Source organism: Dermacentor andersoni, chromosome 1 (assembly GCF_023375885.2).
Source record: "Dermacentor andersoni chromosome 1, qqDerAnde1_hic_scaffold, whole genome shotgun sequence".
Classification (NCBI taxonomy): Eukaryota; Metazoa; Arthropoda; class Arachnida; order Ixodida; family Ixodidae; genus Dermacentor; species Dermacentor andersoni.
This window is the reverse complement of record NC_092814.1, coordinates 358,467,583-358,490,363: the sequence shown is the minus strand read 5'-3', so window position 1 is coordinate 358,490,363 and position 22,781 is coordinate 358,467,583. Positions and strand designations below refer to the sequence as shown.

At 48.8% G+C, this 22,781-nt stretch overlaps 1 protein-coding gene across 1 annotated transcript in view; it reads right to left on the bottom strand.

Annotated features, from left to right (window-relative positions):
• Positions 1–14,876: 14,876 nt before the first annotated feature.
• The window catches only part of LOC126516746 (uncharacterized), a 128,119-nt gene continuing 120,214 nt past the window's right edge, over positions 14,877–22,781 (bottom strand). Inside the window, exon 29 of the mRNA XM_055063824.2 lies at positions 14,877–18,655. Within this exon, the coding sequence (XP_054919799.1) occupies positions 18,300–18,655 (356 nt within the window). The 3' untranslated portion in view covers positions 14,877–18,299. The remainder of the gene's footprint in view (positions 18,656–22,781) is intronic.

Sequence of the window (22,781 nt, the reverse complement as noted above, 5' to 3'; positions counted from 1 at the left end):
CACCACCCCTTAATAACCAAGATGGCTCCTCCTCAACATATATTTAGTAAGCGCGGGGGCTTCCCAGGCGAAACAACCGTGTGGCTGAATCACCTGAAATCATCGCACTGCAAGAAACGAACACACACGTCCGCCTGCCCGTATAAGTCACGTATGACACCGATACAGGTGAGAGCCTTCACACCCTGGTCAGTAAGAAGCTAGTGGCCGTTCAACACCATCTCCAACAATCCGAACCGCTTGCCATTCTGCTCGAAATTATCCCGCAGGCAACAAAGAAGAAGGGTCCTATGTTCGTTCTAAACGTCTACTGTTGGCCGAAAAGCGCGCCATTCGTCCTCAAACAGGTTTTGGAGCAAGCCACGCCTGCAGCAGGCAACCATCTGCTTCTAATAGTGGGCGACTTCAATGCAGCCCACCCCCTCTGGTGTTATACGTACACTAACCCCAGGGGAAACCTGCCTCACAAAGTTATTGAGGACATGGATCTCACACTCGTCAGCGATCCAAGGAATAGCTCGAGGCTCGGCACAAGTGTTACAAGAGACACGAGCCCCGACTTAAACCTCATAACAAGATCCTCCAAGCTTGCTGGACCAATCTGGAGGAGTACCTAGGCAGCGACCACGCGCTGCTAGCCACCACTCTCCATGGGCTCGAATAGAAAGCCAGGATAGGCACTGCTCGCCTCACGGATTGGACCAAGCTGCGGGAGATAAGAGAACAAAGAGCTACAAACGAACAGAGACAACAGCTTCAGTCAATTAAGCATTGGGCCACTCAGCTTCCCCAGGATGTGAAGGCGCCCACCAAAATGCTCGAAACATCCAGCACCACTCGGAGCATCGACGCTCGCTTACTCCACAGGTGGGAAGCACGGCCTAGCCTGCTGACGCGTGTGAAAAGGCAAAGAATTAATCGCAAGCTCAAGACGCGAATCGCACTACTTACACAAGAGGCTGCTGAATACGCTACTACGCTATGCCGAGAAAATTGGCAATACCTCTGCGACAGCTTGAGAGGAAGACTGAATACTTCCAAGATGTGGAAGTTATTGAGGTATTTAACCAACCCGGCTAGCAGCAAAGCGGAATCCCACCACAATATGGCCCGAGTAATCCTCCAATTTCCAGGAAACGAGGTGGACCTCCTTTTGACTCAAAGCCCAGTACTTCCCCACACAGCCATCGGAGTCACTGCCACCTTACACCGGCACCCCGAACCAGCTCCTAGATGAGGACGTTCATCTACATGAAGTAACAGCGGCGATAATGGGCTTGAGACTCGACACAGCCCCGGGAATGGACCAAATCACCAATAAGGCACTTGTCAATCATGACAACCCTTCGCTACTAGAGCTTACCGCTCATTTTCACGAAGTATGGAGGGAAAGAAACCTTCCCGAGGACCTTCCCGAGGACTGGAAAATGGCCGACGTTCGTCTGCTACCGAAGCCAGGCAAGCCACCAGCCATTGAGAACCCACGACCGATCTCCCTCACGTCGTGTGTAGGAAAGCTCCTAGAGCTCATCGTTCTCAACCGGCTATAACCATTCCTGGAAGACTTGGGGAAACTTCCAACAATAATGATGGGATTCCGCCCACACCTCTCAACTCAAGACATCCTACTTCAGCTGAAAGAGGAGGAGATTGTACCAGCGACACGCAACTCCCCTACGGCTATCCTCGCCTTAGATATTAAAGGGGCGTTCGATAACGTCAAGCATACAGCAATCTTACAGTCTAAACACGCTGGGCTGTGAGGCCAGGATGTATTCCTATATCAGATATTTCTTCTCAGATAGAAAAGCCATACTAAAGGTCGGGTACCAAGCCACAAAGTCCTTCCTACTGGGCGGGCGCGGCACACCACAGGGCGCAGTGTTATCCCCTCTCCTTTTCAATGTCGCCCTAATAGGCCTTCCGCCGCTCCTCAATAACATCCCGGGGATCCGGCATGGCCTATATGCCGACGACATTACCATCTGGTCATACACAGGGTCCATCGGGGCAATGGAGAGCCGCTTGCAGGATGCGGCAGACGTGGTGAGCGACTATGCCAAGTCATGCGGCCTCAGCTGCGCCCCCCAAAAGTCGGAGCTACTCCTGGTCTCACCGCGAAAGAAGCGCACATCCGACTCGCCCACTATCAGCATACAACTGGATGGACACACCATCGTTCCGTCTCAGAGCGTAAAGATATTGGGAATGGTTTTCCAGTAGGACCGCACCAACACAATATTAATTCACAAGCTTAAGAATACAACAACCTAAGTTACCCACATGATCCGGTGAATAACAACCAAGACAAGAGGCATGGGGGAGGCGGACACGCTTCGGCTTGTCCAAGCCTTCGTCGCGTCTCGAATAACTTACGCTATTCCATGCGCACTACTCAACGCGAAGAAATTCAAGAAAATCAACACAATGATCAGAAAGGCATATAAGCAGACGATGGGCCTGCCGACCAGTACGTCCACAGAACGCTTACTACGACTAGAAGTGCACAGCACGGCTGAGGAGCTGATCGAGGCAGAGGCACATTTATCCTGTCAACGAACAAGGCTGACGGTTACGGAAGCAGGGATGTCCTTCCTCTTACGCCTGGGACTCTCTCCCTCCTCACAAATATACGCTGCATCAGACTGTGAGCCTACCCCATGCCATCCGGAGAAAAATCACCGCACGTCCTTTACCTCGCAACATGCGCCCAGTGCACCACGCACAGCCAAGGGAGGCCCGGGCCCTGGCCATACAGAAGCAATGCGGGACTTTACCCTCTACAGCCTACACGGATGCGGGGTCTTACCTCAGACGCGCACCCACAACAACCACCGTAGTCGTCAAGAAAGAACATCGTGGCATCATTTCGCTCACCCGAAACAATGGCCTCCAAGCCGAGTAAGCGGCTATATCCCACGCGCTCTCCCAAACAGAGGTTGAAGTCATAGTGACCAACTCCCAATAGACGTGCCGCAACTTTGCTAGCGGCAGAATTCATACTACTACGCTCAAGATCATCAATCAAAAGCCGCCAACGAGATCAATCATGATCATCTGGGCATCAGCTCATCACGGCATTTCTGGCAACGAGGTCGCGAACCACGTGGCTCGAGATTTGACCCACCAAGCCGACGCCGAGGAATCTGAACCCGAGCGCATGCACGCTCTAGTCTTGTACCAAGACATCACACAACACTACAAGCTAATCCACAGAACGTATTGTCACGTGGTAGTGACGGTGAAGAAGGCAGCAAAACTGTAGTTACCGAAACTAGCGTTTTATTGGGAAAACTTGTGCCCTCAAAAGCAGGCTACATTTCAAGAACAACGATAACACACTCGGCGATCGTCGAAAATCCGATAAGCGGGGCAAGCGCGTCGGCTTTTATACATCAGTCGTCGAATGTTCCTGAGTAATCGCTGGGACTCGGGGGCCTTCCACAAAGTTCTACATTATTCGTGTCGCGCACACATGCAATCAGATTACACAAGGTTCGGTCACAGACAGCTGATGGAAGCATCGATAACATTGCAGAAACTTCCGATACATGCAGGCGCGTCCTGCGCTGTGCGATAACATTTGTTAGACGGTGAAACGTGTCGTCCGATAAAGACAAACAAGTACACGTGTCAATACCCCCCTCTTAATAAGCATCGACCAGATGCTGCAAACGAAAGTAATAAAGAAAAACACCCCTAGCAAAGAGAACAACAAAATAAGTGAGTTCATCAGCGTCCGTAAAATCGTTTAAAACGCACCACGTGGACCCCTTCAGATCGTGCGCGGCGCCGCTGTGAATGCGAAATGCCGTCTGGCACGACCTCATAGTCCAGTGCCCAAATACGTCGAATGACCTTGTAGGGTATGAAACAGCGTTGCAATAGCTTCTCACTCAGTCGTCGTCGGCGTATCGGGGTCCAAACCCAAACACGGTCGCCGGGCTGGTACTCGACGAAGCGTCGTCGGAGGTTGTAGTGTCGGTTGTCGGTACGCTGCTGGTTCTTGATTCGTAGGTGGGCGAGCTGTCGGGCTTCTTCGGCGCACTATAGATAGGTAGCGACGTCAAGATTCTCTTCGTCAGTGACGTGCGGCAGCATGGCGTCGAGCGTCGCCGTCGGGTTCCTGCCGTAAACGAGCTTAAACGGCGTGATCTGTGTTGTTTCTTGCACCGCCGTGTTCTAAGCGAATGTTACGTACGGCAGGACGGTATCCCAGGTCTTGTGTTCGACGTCGACGTACATTGCTAGCATGTCGGCGAGGGTCTTATTCAGGTGCTCCGTAAGACCATTCGTCTGTGGGTGGCAGGCAGTTGCCTTCCTGTGCCTTGTCTGACTGTACTGCAGAATGGCTTGGATGAACTCCGCTGTAAAGGCCGTTCCTCCGTCGGTGATGAGGTCTTCTGGGGCGCCATGTTGCAGCAGGATGTTTTCGACAAAGAATTTCGCCACTTCGGCTGCGCTACCTTTCGGCAGTGCTTTCGTTTCAGCGAAGCGGGTGAGGTAGTCCGTCACCACGACGATCCACTTATTTCCGGTTGTTGACCTCGGAAAAGGTCCCAACAAGCCCATACCGATCAGCCGAAATGGTCGGCAAGGTGTCTCGATTGGCTGTAGTAATCCCGCTGACCTTGTCGGTGGTGTTTTGCGTCGCTGACAGTCTCGGCATGTTCTTACACAACGGGCGACGTCGGCGGTCAGGCGCGGCCAATAATACCTTTCCTGTATCCTCGACAACGTCCGGGAGAATCCGAGGTGCCCAGCGATTGGATCGTCATGTAGGGCGTGCAGTACTTCTGGACGCTGCGCTAACGGAACAACAAAAAGGTTGTTGGCGCGCACTGGTGAGAAGTTCTTCTTCACGAGCAGGTTGCCTTGTAGCGTGAACGAAGAGAATCCACGCTTAAGTGCCCTAGGGACAACGTCGGTGTACCGTTCCAAAATACTCGACGAGGCCTTTTAGCTCCGGGTCTACTCGTTGCTGTTTAGTGAAATCTTCCGCGCTTATTATTCCAAGGAAGGTGTCGTCGTCGTCGTCGTCTTGCGGTGGGTGATGGATGGGGTGCGTAATAGGCAGTCGGCGTCAGAGTGTTTCCGTCCAAACTTGTAGGTTACTGTGACGTCATATTCTTGCAGTCTGAGGCTCCACCGCGCCAGCCGTCCTGAAGGAACCTTTAAGTTAGCTAGCCAACACAGCGCGTGATTCTCGCTGACCACTTTGAATGACCTGCCATATAGGTAAGGGCGGAAATTTTGCTGTAGCCCAAATGATGGCGAGGTATTCCTTTTCAGTCGTAGAATAATTGCCTTCCGCTTTTGACAGGGACCAACTAGCATAAGATATCACCCGTTCAAGTCCTTCTTTCCTCTGGACTAGGACGCCACCGAGGAGCAGGCTACTGGCGTCAGTGTGGATTTCGGTATCGGCGTCCTCGTCGAATTGTGCAAGTACCGGCAGCGACTGCATGATTCGTTTGAGTTCTTGAAATGCGTCGGCTTGCGACGTTTCGCACTTGAACTCGACATCACATTTGGTTAGATGTGTTAGGGGCTCCGCGATGCGTGAAAAGTCCTTCACAAAGAGCCTATAGTAGGCACACATGCCTATGAATCGACGCACTGCCTTCTTGTCGATGGGCTGCGGGAACTTTACGATAGCAGCTGTCTTCTGCGGGTGGGGGCGGACTCCAGATTTGCTGATGACGTGACCTAGAAACAGAAGCTCATCGTAAGCAAACCAGCACGTTTCCGGCTTCAGAGTAAGCCCTGATGAATTGATGGCCTCTAGTACTGTCGCAAGCCGCCTAAAGTGATCGTCGAAATTTCCTGCGAAGACGACGACGTCATCCAAGTAAACAAGACAGGTCTGCCACTTCAATCCCGCTAAAACCGTGTCCATCACGCGCTGAAACGTTGCTGGCGCCGAGCGCAGTCCAAATGGCATAACCTCGAACTCATAGAGGCCGTCTGGCGTGATGAAGGCGGTCTTTTCGCGATCCCTCTCATCGACTTCTACTTGCCAGTAGCCAGACTTGAGGTCCATCGACGAGAAGTATTTAGCGTTGCAGAGACGATCCAATGCGTCGTCTATCCGTGTGAGGGGGTATACGCCCTTCTTCGCTGATCTTGTTCAGTCGACGATAATCGACGCAGATACGAAGGGTTCCGTCCTTTTTCTTCACTAAGACAACAGGAGACGCCCACGGGCTTTTCGACGGCTGGATGATGTCGTCGCGCAGCATTTCGTCGACTAGTCTTATAGCTTCGCGTTCTCGCGTCGAAACCCGGTAAGGGTTCTGGCGGAGTGGTCGAGCGCACTCTTCGGTTATTTTGCGATGCTTTGCGACTGGTGTTTGTCGAATTCTTGGTGAAGTCGAAAAGCAGTTTTTGTAATCGTCGAAGCAGACTTCTGAGCTGTTGCTGCTTAATCACGGGGAGACTTGGATTTATGTTGAAGTCTGGCTCTGGAGCTATGGTCGTCGGGGTAGATGCGGCAGAATCCGAGAGGACAAACGCATTGCTGGTCTCCAGAATTTCCTCGATGTATGCGATGGTCGTGCCCTTGTTGACGTGCTTGACCTCCTGGCTGATGTTTGTCAGCAACACTTTCGTGTTTCCTCCGCGCAGTCGAGCGATCCCTTTTGCGACGCAAATTTTGCGGTCGAGCAGTAGACGTTGGTCGCCTTCGACGACGCCTTCTACGTCAGCGGGTGTTTCGGTGCCGACCGAAATAACAATGCTGGAGCGAGGCGGGATGCTTACTTGATCTTCGAGCACACTCAAGGCGTGGTGACTACGAGGGCTCTCCGGCGATATAGCTTGATCTTCTAACAGCGTTATTGACTTCGACTTCAGGTGGATGATTGCGCCGTGTTGGTTCAGGAAGTCCATGCCTAGAATGACGTCTCGTGAACACTGTTGGAGGATAACGAAGGTGGCAGGGTAAGTCCGGCCATGAATGGTAATTCTTGCCGTGCAGATTCCAGTCGTCGTTATGAGGTGTCCTGCAACGGTCCGAATTGACAAGCCTTCCCATGCAGTTTTAACTTTCTTCAACTGGGAGGCGATGGGTCCACTCATGACGGAGTAATCGGCTCCTGTGTCTACTAACGGGATGACTGCGTGGCCGTGAAGAAGCACGTCGAGGTCGGTGGTTCTTTGTCTTGCGTTACTGTTAGGCCTTGGCGTCGGATCACGGCTGCGTCGCGTTGACCTGTCGCTGGTACGTGGCGTCTTCAGGTGGTCTTTCGTCTACGTATTCTTTGCTTCCAGACTTCGTCGGGACGGCGGCATGTCCTTATGTCGTCCAGGTAGTCTCTTCGTAGTCTTCGTAGGCGGCGGAGAATCTTCGTCAGTTCGACGAGCGGCAACCGCACCTCTATCGGTTGCTGCTTTTAGTTTTCCGGATATGGGCTCACGCACCGGCCCCGGGCTGGACCAGTGTATGGACGGCGCTGCGGCGACAGGTAGCGGCCTGGTGACGGCGAACGGGACGGTCTTCAAGGGCTCTACTGAGTAGCGGCGAGGAAGTTGGCGATGTCACGAGGGCGTTCACCTCTACTCGGGCGTGCTGCATTGACTGTGAAGCCTCGCAATCCCAGGTCGCGGTATGGGCATCGGCGGTACACATGCCCGGCTTCGCCGCAGTGGTATCAGAGCGAGTGGTGGTCGGGGCGCGCCAAATGTCCATCCTCCTCGCGTTGGTGCGCTGGGCGACGGGTGGGCGTGCTGGCGGCGGCGGCTCGGCGGCGGACGACGGAATTGGGGCGTTACAGGGCCCTGGCGTGGTCGTGGACGGGGACCTTGACGGCGTGCGATGGCAACGTAGGTCATCGCTTCTGGCTGGGGCTGCGGTAATTGAGGTTGAACCTCAGGAACTCCAAGCGATCGCTGAACCTCATCTTCCACGATGTCAGCTATCGAGGCCACTTGAGGCTGCGAAGAAGGCAAGACCTTGCGCAGTTCTTCGCGCACAATGGCCCTGATGGTCTCTTGGAGATCACCGGAATCCAGTGCTTAGATGGCGCACTGAGGCGTGAGCACTTGGCGGTTATGTTGAATAGTGCGCATTTCTAAAGTTTTTTCAATCGTCGTTGCTTCTGTCAAGAACTCGGCTACGGTCTTCGGTGTGTTTCGGATCATTCCGGCGAAACATTCTTGCCTTACGGCTCGCATCAAGAAACGCACTTTTTTCTCTTCGGACATTTCCGGGTCAGCGTGCCGGAAAAGACGGGTCATCTCTTCCGTGAAGATGGCGATGGTCTCATTTGGTAGTTGGCCTCGGGTTTCCAGCAGAACTTCGGCCCTTTCTTTACGGACAACGCTCGTGAACGTCCTCAGGAAGTTACTGCGGAATAGGTCACAAGTCGTAAGGGGGGACACGCGGTTCTCGAACCAAGTCCTCGCGGCATCTTCCAAGGAGAAGTACACATGTCGTAGCTTATCCTCAGAGGTCCAGTTGTTGAAGGTCGGGATCCTTTCGAAGGTTTCGAGCCAGGTTTCCGGATCCTGCGACGTAGCTCCACGGAAGGTAGGGGGCTCTCTGGGCTGCTGAATTACGATGGGTGACACTGGCGCAGCCATTGTGGTTGCCTTGGCCACAATCTTCTTGGTCTTCTCAGGTAGAAGTCCATGCTCCGGGGGCAGCTGTTGAAGACGGCGGCTTGCTCGATGGTCCGGGACTACGTTGGTGTTCTCGTTGCGGTCAGGGCTTGGATCGCGGCTTGTCGGGGGCGTCCGGTACATGAACGAAAAGCACCTCCATCAGATGTCACCTGGTAGTGACGTATAAAGAACACAGTAGCAATACTGTGAAAGACGAACCTAACTTTTATTGGGCGAACCTGTGCCCACAAAAAGAGGCTACACTTAAAGAACGGCGACAGTGGCGAACACAGTCGGCGATCATCAAAATCTGATCAGTGGGTCAAGCGGGTCGGCTTTATGGATCAGTCATCGAATATTCCAGGGTAACCGCTGGGACCCGCGTGCCTTCCACAAAGTTCTACACCATTCGCGTCGCGCATACATGCAATCAGATTACGCAAAGTTCGGCGACGACAGACAGCCGATAGAAGCATCGATTACATTCCAGAAACTTCCGATACATGTAGACGCGTCCTGCGCTGAGCCATAATATTTCTTAGACGTTAAAAGCGCTCACCCGTAAAAAATAAACGAGTTCACGTGTCAATATATACTATGTCTTAGATGTTTGCCTTGAAAATTAGGCGGGCTAGTGAGGTTATTGACACTGGCGGGACGGCCGGTCGAATCTTCTGTGTGCACAAGAATAAAAACAGATGCCCAACAGTACGTGCAGTAAATGGATACCATCATCATCATCAGCCTGGTTACGCCCACTGCAGGGCAAAGGCCTCTCCCATACTTCTCCAACTACCCCGGTCATGTACTAATTGTGGCTATGTCATCCCTGCAAACTTCTTAATCTCATCCGCAGACCTAACTTTCTGCCGCCCCCTGCTACGCTTCCCTTCCCTTGGAATCCAGTCCGTTACCCTTAATGACCATCGGTTATCTTCCCTCCTCATTACATGTCCTGCCCATGCCCATTTCTTTTTCTTGATTTCAACTAAGCTGTCATTAACTCGCGTTTGTTCCCTCACCCAATCTGCTCTTTTCTTATCCCTTAACGTTACGTTACACTATCATTCTTCTTTCGTTAGATCGTTGCGTCGTCCTCAATTTAAGTAGAACCATTTTCGTAAACCTCCAGGTTTCTCCCTCGTAGGTAAGCACTGGTAAGACACAGCTGTTATACACTTTTCTCTTGAGGGATAATAGCAACCTGCTGTTCATGATGTGAGAATTATTTAATGTCTGCCAAACGCACCCCAGCCCATTCTTATTTTTCTGATTATTTCAGTCTCATGATCCGGATCCGGGGTCACTACCTGCCCTAAGTACATGTATTCCCTTACCACTTCCACTCCCTCGCTACCTATTGTAAACTGTTGTTCTCTTCCGGGACTGTTAAAGATTACTTTAGTTTTCTGCCGATTAGTTTTTAGACCCACTCTTCTGCTTTGCCTCTCCAGGTCAGTGAGCATGCATTGTAATTGGTCCCCTGAGTTACTAAGCAAGGCAATATCATCAGCGAATCGCAAGTTACTAAGGTATTCTCCGTTAACTCTTATCCCCAATTCTTCCCAATCCAGGTCTCTGAATACATCCTGTAAACACGCTGTGAATAGCATTGGAGAGATCGTATCTCCCTGCCTTTATTGGGATTTTGTTTCGTTCTTTATGGAGGACTACGGTGGCTGTGGAGCCGTTATAGATATCTTTCAGTATTTTTACATACGGCTCGTCTACACCCTGATTCCGTAATGCCTCCATGACAGCTGAGGTTTGCACTGAATCTAACGCTTTCTTGTAATCAATGAAAGCTATATATAAGGGTTGGTTACATTCCGCACATTGCTGTATCACCTGATTGATAGTGTCAATATGATCTATTTTTGAGTAGCCTTTACGGAATCCTGCCTGTTCCTTCGCTTGACAGAGGTCTAAGGTGTTCCTGATTCTATTTGCGATTACCTAAGTAAATAGTTTGTGGGCAACGGACAGTAAGCTAATCGGTCTATAATTTTTGTAGTCTTTGGCGTCCCCTTTCTTATGAATTAGGATTATGTTAGCGTTCTTCCGAGATTCCGGTACGCTCGAGGTCATGAGGCATTGCGTATACAGGGTGGCCAGTTTTTCTAGAACAATCTGATTATTATATTTCTGACAGGAGGTCCCCTTTCAGCCACATGCTCTGGGACCTCCTTCTGTATACTTATGTAAACATGTATGTCTCCTCCTTATTAGAGAAATAAACTGAAACTGAATCTGCCCACCATCCTTCAACAAATCTGCTGTTACCTGATGCTCCCCAGCTGCCTTCCCCCTTTGCATAGCGCCCAAGGCTTTCCTTACTTCTTCCGGCATTACTTGTGGGATTTCAAATTCCTCTAGACTGTTCTCTCTTCCATTATCGTTTGGGTGCGACTGGTACTGTATAAATCTCTATAGAACTGCTCAGCCGCTTGAACTATCTCATCCATATTAGTAATGATATTGCCGGCTTTGTCTCTTCACGCATACATCTGATTCTTGCCAATTCCTAGTTTCTTTTTCACTGCTTTTAGGCTTCCTCCGTTCCTGAGAGCATATTCAAGTCTATCCATATTGTACTTCCTTATGTCAGCTATCTTACGCTTGTTGATTAACTTGGAAAGTTCTGCCAGTTCTATTCTAGCTGTAGGGTTAGAGGCTTTCATACATTGGCGTTTCTTGATCAGATCTTTCGTCTCCTGGGATAGCTTACTGGTATCCTGTCTAACGGAGTTACCACTGACGTCTATTGCACAATCCTTAATGATGCCCATAAGATTGTCATTCATCGCTTCAACACTAGGGTCCTTTTCCTGAGTTAAAGCTGAATACCTGTTCTCTAGCTTGATCTGGAATTCCTCTATTTTCCCTCTTACCGCTAACTCATTGATCGGCTTCTTATGTACCAGTTTCTTCCGTTCCCTCTTCAGGTCTAGGCTAATTCGTGCTCTTACCATGCTATGGTCACTGCAGCGCACCTTGCCGAGCCCGTCCACATCTTGTATGATGCCAGGGTTAGCGCAGAGTATAAAGTCTGTTTCATTTCTAGTCTCGCCATTCGGGCTCCTCCACGTCCACTTCCGGCTATCCCGCTTGCGGAAGAAGGTATTCATTATCCGCATATTATTTTATTATTCTATTATTACATTATTTTAATATTCATATTATTCCGTATATTATATGGCTTTATAATAAATGGAAAATGGCTTCGTGATAGCTTATCCGTGATGACAACCGCTGGGCTGTATTGATGACGGAGGAGCAGTGCGGAGAATAGTAGGAATAATGGACGGCACATAGTCTAGCGAACTTACGGCTCAAGTTAATGGTGGAAGTTCAGCTTACTGTTTTTAGTGTGTAAAGCAGTGAACGAACAGTCACACTGAATTAATTTTATTGCGCGATTCTGGAACTAGTGGCCTGATATATTACACACGGCACATTCATATTGTGTAGCTCTCCTTGATAATGTATTGTACGTTAGTTTGTTAGAGGTACCGCAATTCGGAGTACTCCAGGAATACGCGGTATGCCTGCAACATTGGGAGGCTGCGGCCATATCGCTTCCATACCGCCGACTCACTGCTGGCGTGCGTTGGGTAACAGACTGAGCTTCTCGCGCCTGGGTAGCGTGTTCCGTTCGGTAGAGCTGTAACATATTTTTTTTTCTTTTTCTCTATGTGCATATCATACGTGATTACAAAATAACGATGGGTATGAGCCTACAGCGCGGTAAACGTCGGAACGGTGCACGAAACGTGCGGAGATGGCTGCGATGCTCGCTAACTTATTTGCTTCGTCTGTTGATGGGGGTCACCTTTCATTAAGTCGCCAGGTCCGGAGCTACGAGTATACTTGCATGCTTTCAAAGAAATCTTATAAAACAATAGTAATTTGAACACTAGCCGTTCAGGTTGTGTTTGCGCTGAAAACGCAGCTTGACAGTCAATGGAATGGGCAGTCGGTGTTCAGGTTACCTTCATAGCGCTTGTTTCTGTCCCTCGACTCATCGTCGAAGGCGCCGTGGAAAAGGGCGTATATGTTTTTACGTAAGCGAGTTGTGGGGAAGGGTGCGTGGGAGGAGGACGGGACAGCCGCTCGATCGTTCATTCGCTCGTTCATTTATTCGCCTACATTACTGAACGTTGTGGTTGATTTCTGCACAATTTGTTTATTTGCGAATGCACGCTTGTCGTTACCTACTTGAAGAACACTATCCACGTTGTAAACGACTCGTTAACAGCGCCTCATTCACGTGAGACGTAATCAAAATTGGTATGTGGGAATACGTTGAATTAGTGTGCTTATGTGCTTTTATTATTTATTTTTGCTCCTTTGATCTCATCAAACTTGCAGTGCACTTGCAGATGCGCTACTCTGTTCCGTAAGGTTGTCTAGTTGACGTTTTCAGTGCGTAAGCAGGTTCGAGGCCGGCTGCGCATTTCATTTCTTTTTATCTCTTTGTGGTTGCTTAGATTGGCAGTGTTGCGTCAGATTAAATGTTACGAAACGAACATCATTTAGTCACGGTTCTTGTTTTGTTTCTTTCTCTCCGCACCTGCGTTTTTATGGGCACGGATGCTTTCGGGAACTGCGAAAGACGTGCTTCCGAAACTCTTCCGCCTTTTATATACAAAGTATTTTAGACCATAAACGCAGACAGCGTCTCCGTGAATGTTTGAGTCTTTCTCAAGGGCAAGCTTTATGAAGACATTAATTTTTTTGCATCTGGAGCTATGTCATGGGAAAGACGTGTTTGAGTGGCTGTTATGTGCTGCTCCATATGCCTTTGACGAAGACAGGTCCTCCTATCTAAATGTTGGCCACCCTTTCTGAGGCACTTTATCCCTGTTTATAACCTTTATACCACCTATATGCTGCTTGGAACGTACCAGAAAAAGAAATTAAAATACACAATGGTAGCGAAACCACCAGCAGCCGCAGATGTACTATTCCCATAAAGGAATGTAGTTGAGGCTATTTGACGGAGTCTATTTGCGTTATATCAAAGCAGGATTTTTGCGTACACGGTATTGCTGAAAACGAAGGCTGTCCAAATTATCGTACAAGTTTGTTCGCTTAGTACGGACCGGCACCTCGAAACCTAAAAATTCCATCCTCAGTTTGCAGCGCACGCCTTATAATTTAAATCATTCCCATATAGGTTCTCAAGATTTCAGCAATACTAAAGTTCTTCATAACTTCATACTACAACGAACGCAGAGGAGTATTGAACATTTTTGGGAAAGACACAGGGGCGTGTTAATGCAGGCTATGGTGTAAAAAGAGGAAAGGATTCCAACCGCAGAACTTTTCCTGAGTTACGTTCACAAAGTTTTGCCCGAATACCTTGTCCTCGACTATAGATACCACAGTTGCTATTTCACTCTGCGGTTCACGTCTTCACTCACTCCGTCAAAGTCAGGTCACAGCACCTTGATATCACTACTTACACAATTCTTCCGCATTTCTGTGATACTATTAGTCAACCCTTCTTTTAAAGGGTTTGAACTATTCAAGCAACTTAAGAAAGGAACGTGGGTGTTTGCTAGAAATATTTCTTTATTTGAATCGCTTACGCACTATTTCGGTACGGTGGAGCTACACGAGTCAAACAGGCCAGGTTTTGAAGCACTGCTGTAATTTAACTAAAATTTCATTGGCGATTTCGATATCCTTCATTGTTTACATATTTATTGTACCTGACTTATGCTAATGAGAATCAAGTTGTTATAGTTCATGCATCATTTCAGCGATGACTGTCCGGAAAATTATCCAGGCTTAGGTAATGCATGACGTTGGCTGGAAGGCCATTCAATAGACAAATTAAGTGTGCAGAATAAAAAAATATTAATAATACAGGTTCTCAGTGGCACAGTCACCGTCAGAAGTTTACGTGGCCGAGGTTATTCCAACAAATTTCATTTCAACGCAGCTAGGCCCACAGCCAGTAAAGGGTTTCAAAACAGTTGTTTATCTCAGCACAGGCTGTAAATCCCAATACCACGCTGCGTGCCTAGGATACGGAATTATCTACCTTTTTGCATATTTCGCCGTGCGTATAGAGCTCTTGTGGTGTGTTCGGGTGACCACGATGCCAGGCAACGCTCACCAGACCATCTTGTCAGTTTTGTCGCAGCTGCCGCTGTAAATCATGCCACAAATGCTTACCTTATGCAAAAGAACGCTTTCGCAGAGTTTCCACAAACCATTGATGAAACAGGTCGACGCACGGAAACAAACGACTACATCATGTCTCAGCTCTCGATAAGGCATTTTTATTGCAGTGAATTTGATGTCACAGACAATGAATTCGTTCACAGTAATGAGCGACATCGCGCCACGTACAGCAGACCATTTTTTTTAACAAGTCACACCACGGCTCAACGGTAACAGCGGCCAATCCACCCAGGAAATACGAAACAATGATATACACTATTTCGAAAGACGCCTCTTTCTGCATGCCTAAAAATATCAGCTATAAAGGATGCCACTGCGTTTGCGGTTGTTTAAATCTATGTTTCATCATTACTCGTTACACCTAAATCGGCCAGGATCGAAAGAGGCTTCTAAACCCTGTCATTTCTGCACCGAACCGGTTTGTGAACAAGTGCTTCACCAATGTCGTGCGATTTTGTCAGGTATAAGAATAAAGGTGCTGGGCCTAAAGTACACAATAAATAACTGGCCAAAACGGATTTTTTTTTTCCCTGCGGCACTGTCGGTAATATCGACAAAGAAGCAAAGTTTACCATATGCGGCAGTCTATGTTGTTAGCGTCTCACAGCAAAGTGGGAATAACCACAACGCTAATACTTTGCCACTATCAAATATGGTTGTGCCGCACAAGTAGTGTGCATGAATTAAGAGGCATGGTTCATTTGGGCGTGTGGATGTCGGAGTAAAAGGTGCGCAGGAAAGACAAAATACGAAGATACAGCTAGTGGAAGCCTTGGCTACGAGTCAAGTGAGTATGTATTCTAGTATAGAAAGAATTATTTCTTGCTGTGTAATAGTTAATATTGTTACAGAGAAAGATAAGAATACCGTTGTGTAGCGCATTGCTTACAATTACACTTACTGTAATGGCAGATCTATATAATCCCTACGGATTTTTAAAACTAAGTGGGAATGTGTGCTGGAGGGAAACAGAAAGTAACTATTACGAAAACTGGTACAGACACACACTTCACCAGGTACAAAGCCACAGAACGTCGGTACTATTTGGGAATACGGCGGTGGTGTGCTGTGGAAACTGCTCCATTCATGTCATATTCACTCACTCATGAAATATAAACATTAAGTATACCAGGTACTCAGGAAAAAAAACGGAACTAGATCGAAGAAAAAAACACAATAGATGGGGCCAACATTGCCGCGCCAAATTTGTACATTGCACGCCTTTTTAATGAGTAGATGTTTTGTGTAGTTCCAACGTTAACATAACTATACAACCGCGAAAATAGCGCTATGAAGCACATAACGTGCATAATTCCGCCGCGTCCATAGAAGTGCGGAGCGCGTTCGGTAACAACTACATTCAGAGAGCATTACTTATTTATACAACAGTACATGCGAGACGCGCTCATTACCCCGGGAAGATAGCAAACTCGATGTAGAAAGTGTCTCACCCATGGCTTTGGTCATTTGGGAATACAGATCCAAATAAGACAAGAGTTGTCTTGCCTATCAGACTGTCTATCACACTCTTGAAGCTCACGCAGCAGCAGTACGCAGCTGGGACTGCCGCCGCAGAATCTACAGGCAATGAACCAACCACTCGACTAAGTTGCTTTGTGACGGGGTGGTTCGTAGCCAGCGAGTCGTTCGCGTCACCGGAAACACAACTGAATTCATTATTGCTTTCTTTTAACACACACACAACATTGGCAACACCATGGCTTCTTGTATATTTTTTCTTGGTGGTAACGTGTCCTGATAAACTGATTGCAATGGCACCACGCGCGACTGGTGCCAGAAATTCAAGCGGCACCAGTGTGCCCTGCGTGAATTTATGGCGAGGACGGCTGGCTGCTGTTACACAGTAGCAAAACGCGCCTCCTTTAGCAGGCTGCAGGCTCTTGCTTCAGCGGATTACTGGTCTAAGTTTATGCTCCACAAGGTGATTAACTAACGGTGTTGTAAGCCTAACATAAAACCCGTTCACGTTTTAAGCATACCGCGCTGCATAACCAGGTTCGTCCCGGAAGAACAACGCTCGCGCTGTATTTGAGATTGCATATTGCTACCATTAAACAATCAAATTCTCATTTTAAGACGTCTGACCCTGTCCGACTGTTAGTTAATTACCTCGTGGAGCATAAATGTAGGCTCCTGTTGCAAGCTACATAGCTACATGCTGCAAATATTATTGAAGGTGTGCATAGGCATCACGGCATTGTGAGGGACATTCACACAAAGCACACGCAATCAATAACCTACATGAGCTACGTAAATAGGCTGCAGGTGTTGCCAAAATCGCGAGTGCAAAGAAAGATGCCCTGTAGTAGGCACGTGGCATGCCCAGGATCTCCGTTGGTGAGTGATCACCGGCGATAGGACGTAATGTGGAGAATTATTTTATATGGTTTCAAGCTTAGAAAAATTGCTGTGTGACCAGCATGGACAAGATTTAGTTTAAATATGTAAGAGCCAGTAAGGTACATTTGGCGGGGGGGGGGGGGGGCGCTTGCAAATGCCATTCTCCAGAGAGTGCCACCAGGCGCAACACTAACGTCTTGATGACATTAGACAAACACGTTGATGCATTCGGACCTACAGACACATCTGTCTATCTTACCGCCATATACGACGTAAATAAAAGCCTCAGGTGAATCGCAGCGTAAAAAGTCGTTTGAACTGGACATTATATAGAGGGTTTTATCGGCCTTTATGAATCAACACATCCACTAACTAGTCCACCGTGTACTTCTCTGCTTAGTAGCGTTTGAGGATTGCAACTGGCACCTCAAAAGCAATCAGTGTGTCGTCGTTCGGGCACATCAAACTGATTTTCCCTTTTCGTTGAATTGCTAAGGTAAATAGTTCAAGAATTTGCCCGCCCCCTCAAACGTTGTGTTAATCCAAGTGCGACGTCGTCATGCTTCGGGATTTTTGTAGCGGTATAAGTCAGGCGAAACTAGGACAACGGGTTTCTCATTCGCTGGCGCCTACACGCTAAATCTTCGCTTAGATAATGATGGTCGCTTGAAGATATTGTGCCATCAGGAGCATATCAAGGGGAAAGTCGTCTTGTTCGTCCACTGTGCGAAGCATGAGACAGGCTGCGAAAAATTTCGATTCTGATAAATGTAATTATTACCAAGCATGCATCAGACCACACCACGCCAACACAAACGTGCTTACTCAACGTATACGATGGGACTTAAGCTCTCCAGTAAGTGCGTGGCATTGCGCGAAAGACGAGTGGCGGCTATGAGAATGTCTCAAGGACACAGCCAGCAAAGGTAGCAGGCGCAGTTACACAGTGGTATTCAGCCTAGCCGAACGCTGCCCCGCTTACTTCTAGTGGATGAACCCGACGACTGGGTACACTCACGAGACAATATCAGAGCGTACCAGACCAGAGAGATGGCGGCACCCACACGAATTTCATCTGGAACGAACCGAACAGTTTTCGGCGAGGTTAATTGTTTCGCGCATCAGCTAGACGGTGGCGCTCAGGACGCCTTCTTATTATCTCGGTGGAACCTGTTGCTCGTCGTGGCATTGCCGCGGTTCTCGACGAATATGCTGGCTGTGACGAGGCCGGGCTTCTCGCGGAAGCCTTTGACCCAGTGGAGCTTCCGGTCCGAGCTGGCCACGGCGGACGTGCCCACCGGGCTACCGTTGCCCCCATCTCCATCACCGGGACCTGGGCCCTGACCATTGTGTCCTCCGTCGCCGTTCGCAGGCTGCCCCGACTTGCACGGCAGCTGCCTGTATTCGAGATGGAACCCCTTGCCGCCACCGTAGCCGTCAGTCATGAATAGGATCCGGATCTCGGGGGAAGGGCCGTCCGGGAAGGGAAACTTGCCTGCTCGCAGCAGAAAAGGACGAGATATTTTCATCAGTTAGCGATTAACAAACAAGGACTGGCAAGAGAAATATGGAAAACGTCGAATGAGTGCTAAGGTAAAGGCCGAATTCTTCCCACGGTTCCTCTTTGCATATGCAATGTTGCAATGCGCACTACAATTGAAAAGGACAAAACGGTTCAAGCATAGAAACTAAATACATCAAATGTTTAGTCAATCCCACAAGCCGTTACAAGACTGGACTACCTGTTTTTAATGTGGCATAGTGACAAATGCTTTTCGTAGAATGTGTAGCCCAAAAAAAAGGGCATGTTGTGCACTGCGTATAACGTTGCGCGTCTTGTATGACAGAGGACGTTTAGTGCATCACACTGTACAATATTAGCGCGCCTGTGCATCTAGCAATAGTGGCTGATGACGACTTGCAGCGCAGCAGTGTTGAGACAAATGTCGCGTCAAATAAACCCGCCCACTGTTATTCGTTTTTGGAAACAAGTTTGTACATTCCTCTTTAGCAATAAATAGTCACACATGTATTACTTAGGCTTCAGCAATTGGCACTGAATCCCTTGTCCCTTGGCGTTTGATCGTAAAGTCTGTATTTCTAAATGTGTTGTGCCAGACTGCACTTTGCTACTTTTTCTTTAAGATATGTGAATTTCGGAGTGGCATGTCACATCCACCCAGCACATGGCACAATGACACATGGCGCATGACATGGCACATGACCCTCTAAAGAATGCAGCAGAAACAATACAAATACAGTAGCTGAAACAGATTCATGCTTTAAAGAACACGAGCTAGCTATTTTTACACCTAGTAAAAGTTTTGCTAGCATAGCAAATGCTTCGTTGAAACAGCACACTCTAACCCATGCGTCTAGTAAAACTCGTAAACAAAAGAAAACTTGTAGTGGTTCCTGTTCGATGTTTTCATTATTCATTGTTGTGCTTTATGTAAGTTAATATGAATAACACAAGTAACTCACAACCAGCCTCTTTTGTAGTTACGAGTGACGATTATCAATAGCAGCCGTTTTATAATCAAATTGCAGAAATTATTGCTTGCAAAAACGCTGACCTTATGGACTCCAACTCCCTAGCGGATTCTCTCAGTCCCTTTCTGGAGCACTTGCAGCGCTTTTATAGTGATTCATATCGCATTACCGGTAGATTTTTTTTTTCTGTGACATTTTCCCTTCATTTCTGCGCCTGCGTCTGTGTTTCCAATCGAAGGCGATAAATAACCGGCGCCAATGAGAATGTGAAGATGAATTTTCCGCAAGAGAATAATAAGTTCGTGAAACCGGCTTTACAGGATAATTTGAGGCATGTTCGGTCAAAGCAAAACGAAGGAATAGAGAAAAAAATTACCGACGATTACGTTACTTCCTAATGCGAAATTTGAGCGCAGCAAATAAGCTGTTTCACCTTTTCGATAGATTGAACGGAGGACTTCCATCGGTCGTCTCGCTCATGGCTCAGAAAGAACTGGCAGATAATTTCGCAGTGGCGAACGGCAGCGGCAATTTCGGCTCGGGCGGTGCACATATACAGATCCGCCGCCACCGATCTGGCTCTCTGATTGCCACCGCACAGGGCGAACGGCAGCGGCAATTTCGGCTCGGGCGGTGCACATATACAGATCCGCCGCCACCGATCTGGCTCTCTGATTGCCACCGCACAGGGGTTGCATTGGAGGAGGAGCGAAGAAAGGAATTAAGTTCGAGCCGGCGCTTTGACAACCGGAGACTCGCAGGAAGAGGGGGGAGGGGGGCGGCGTGTACACCCAGCGGCAAACGATGGGGGCAGAAGCGCGCGCAGCAAGCGGACAACACGATAAAGGGAGGAGGGAAGAGATAGCAGCGACTGACTGATGCCGCTGACGCCGATAGTGAGTCAACCCCAGCTGCGGAGTTGGTTTCAGGGACAACGCCGCCGATGCCGACACAAACAATATGATACCCTCGCTTCCGCAGCGCTAAGAACCAGGTCTAGCCGTGGGAAGGTGGTCACGTATTCGTCGACGTGCCGGGGCCTACGTGAAATAACCGGCGCGTCGGCAACTGAAGAGCACCCTATCCGCCACACAAGAACAAGGGGGGGGGGGACCCTTTCCTCCTCTTTCTGCATGGCGGCGACGGTGTTCTATGCAGTCACGTTATCTTGACTCTCTAGCGGCGTCAGCGGCATCCAGCGGTATCAGTCGGTCGCTGCTAGCGCTGGGGGGATGAAAGGGGGGCGGAGCTGGTTACGAGGCCGACGACAACGCCGACGACGACGCGAAACCCAGGAACGGACGCCAAAGAGCTGCGCTCTAAAACAACCCGGAAGCACAGAACCCTGGTGAATGAGCATTGATCGTCAAGAAACGAGAACTGTGTTGTCGCAGTGGTGAAGGTGTTGGTAAGAAAATTAGGAGGTGTCCTAGAGCGCGTTGCGAATAATTCTGGCCGTACACCGCGCTCTCGAACTATGAAATGAGTTCTAAATAGGGTTCCGGCTGCCTGCAGTCCTCACTATAGCAAACATTCAATAAATAGCGCTTTTCGTGGGTAATATCCAGTGAGAATTCACGTGCGGTTAGCGCTCTCACTCTTGCCTGTGTTTAAAGTATGCACAGCGCGAGAAACACGGAGAAACGAGGAAATACACACACAGCGCTGATTTTCAACCTGCGCTGTGTTTGAGCTTACCTAGAACCAAGGTCTCTCTTACCTTTCCCTCGAAGCAGTGGCCTCCGCTGTAAGGCTCACAAATTTGAACCTTTCGGTTCGGCGAACGAAACAGACCGCGCAACGCGCATTTGCAAGCGGCAAATGCCTTTGCCGTTGTCGGAACAATTTTCTCACTCCTTGAACCTGACAGACTGCTTTACCAGTAACGATTTTCTGAAGAACAAAACATCGCAGTTTTGGCAGCAAAGTGGAGCATTGAAATGATAGCAAAGTATTTGACAACTACTTGAAGTGAGGCTCGTAGTTTTATCTGCTCTATAAATTGCAATAAACATTCGCTTACTAATTAAAGAGTTCGGTGTCACGTGTGCACAGCAAACCTCACTTTATGACGGCGAACACTCGCTGTCACAACGCTGGCGTGATGCAGGGCGGCAGGAGCGGTGAGCGAACGCTTCGTGCTGCCTGTCGCTTCAACGCGTTCTTGAAACTTGGCGCGCGAGAACACAGCACACACAAAGCTACAAGCCATACCGGTCCACCGTAGCCTTGCAGCCGCCGCAAATTGCCTTCAAGATAGGGTGCGCCGAGCCACGCCATGCTCAGAAACGGCTGGGCTAGAAGAGGAGAGGCGCGCTCACCTCTCCTACCCCCTTCTTTGCGCCTACAACACCCGACGAACAGGAGGATGTCGCGCATCAAGCCAGCATCGTTCTCGGCTAACCAACACAGGCTTCGCATCTCCTCGCACCTTTTCGTCGCATCTTATAGCGCTTCAACTTTATAAGGAACCTCACGCTGACGACGAGGGCGGAAATTCGCTCAGAGCTTCTCTATAACTGCTATCGCAATAAAAAAGTATGGCAACACTAGCACATACACGTGTTTATTTTTTTTTTTGTAGCAGCTTGCCCTTCCATCCATCACTGCGGCAGAAAAAAAAAAAAAAAACAAGCGTCCGCCTGCTGTCTGGTATCGCCTGGTGTGTGTACATTGTATAGTCTGCTAGACAGACGATTCAAGGGTAGTTAAAGGAATTCATTCATGCCGACTTCCAGTCGAATCCGCTGATTTCGATGTAGTGGTCGTGACTGCTGCACGGATCGATCTCGGCGTGATGATCTGCGCTTGATCTGCCATTGAAACACGCGGTCCGTGCTCCCGATGTGCCATTGGAATAGACATGTTCATAAAAGAGAAGAAAATTTTGCTCCGAAACCTCCACTGCATTTCAGCATTATTGAGAGCTCGCTTGAGAGCAGCACAATACCACTGCGCAAACGCTCCGTGACGTCGCTTTGTTCATATTTCGCGGGCTTTCTTTGTAACCCGGAAAAAGGACTACATGAGACCTATCGTAAAGGAAACAACTCGATCGGTGGTTTTTGAAGGTGCTCTACAAGTCTGCTTATCATACTTGGGGTCCTAAGCCAATAATTAAAGAAGTT